Here is a 304-nt window from a genome sequence, read left to right on the forward strand (position 1 = left end):
CCCAGGGGAAGCAGGGCGCGGAGTCCCCACCCAGCATGACATTGCTCGCCACGTCGCTGCTGTACCTCTGAACGTGGCCACGGCCTCCACCACCAGCTGGCTCGTCTCACAGAGGCTCTCAACAGTCCTTTGCAGCTCCGGGGAAACCGGCTCTGGGATCGGGGCCTTCGCCGCCTCGCAGCTGAGGGGGAAACAACATGGAGAGGAGCCTGGACCCCAGCGGCCAGCCAGGAGGGAAACAGAGCGGGGTAAGTCCTCCCTCCCTCCCTCCCTACCTCCCTCCCGACTGGCGCTGGTGCCTGGC

The 304-nt window shown here is 67.1% G+C and overlaps 1 protein-coding gene across 1 annotated transcript in view; it reads right to left on the reverse strand.

Annotated features, from left to right (window-relative positions):
* Positions 1-181, reverse strand: part of LOC104495689 (tripartite motif-containing protein 15-like) — a gene marked incomplete at its 5' end in the record, with an annotated part of 2,159 nt that extends 1,978 nt beyond the window's left edge. The window contains one exon of the mRNA XM_010138687.1: positions 66-181. Coding sequence (XP_010136989.1) covers positions 66-181 — 116 coding nt within the window. The remainder of the gene's footprint in view (positions 1-65) is intronic.
* Between the last annotated feature and the right edge of the window lie 123 nt (positions 182-304).

This window comes from Buceros rhinoceros, unplaced genomic scaffold, assembly GCF_000710305.1.
Source record: "Buceros rhinoceros silvestris isolate BGI_N320 unplaced genomic scaffold, ASM71030v1 scaffold40826, whole genome shotgun sequence".
Taxonomy (NCBI): domain Eukaryota; kingdom Metazoa; phylum Chordata; class Aves; order Bucerotiformes; family Bucerotidae; genus Buceros; species Buceros rhinoceros.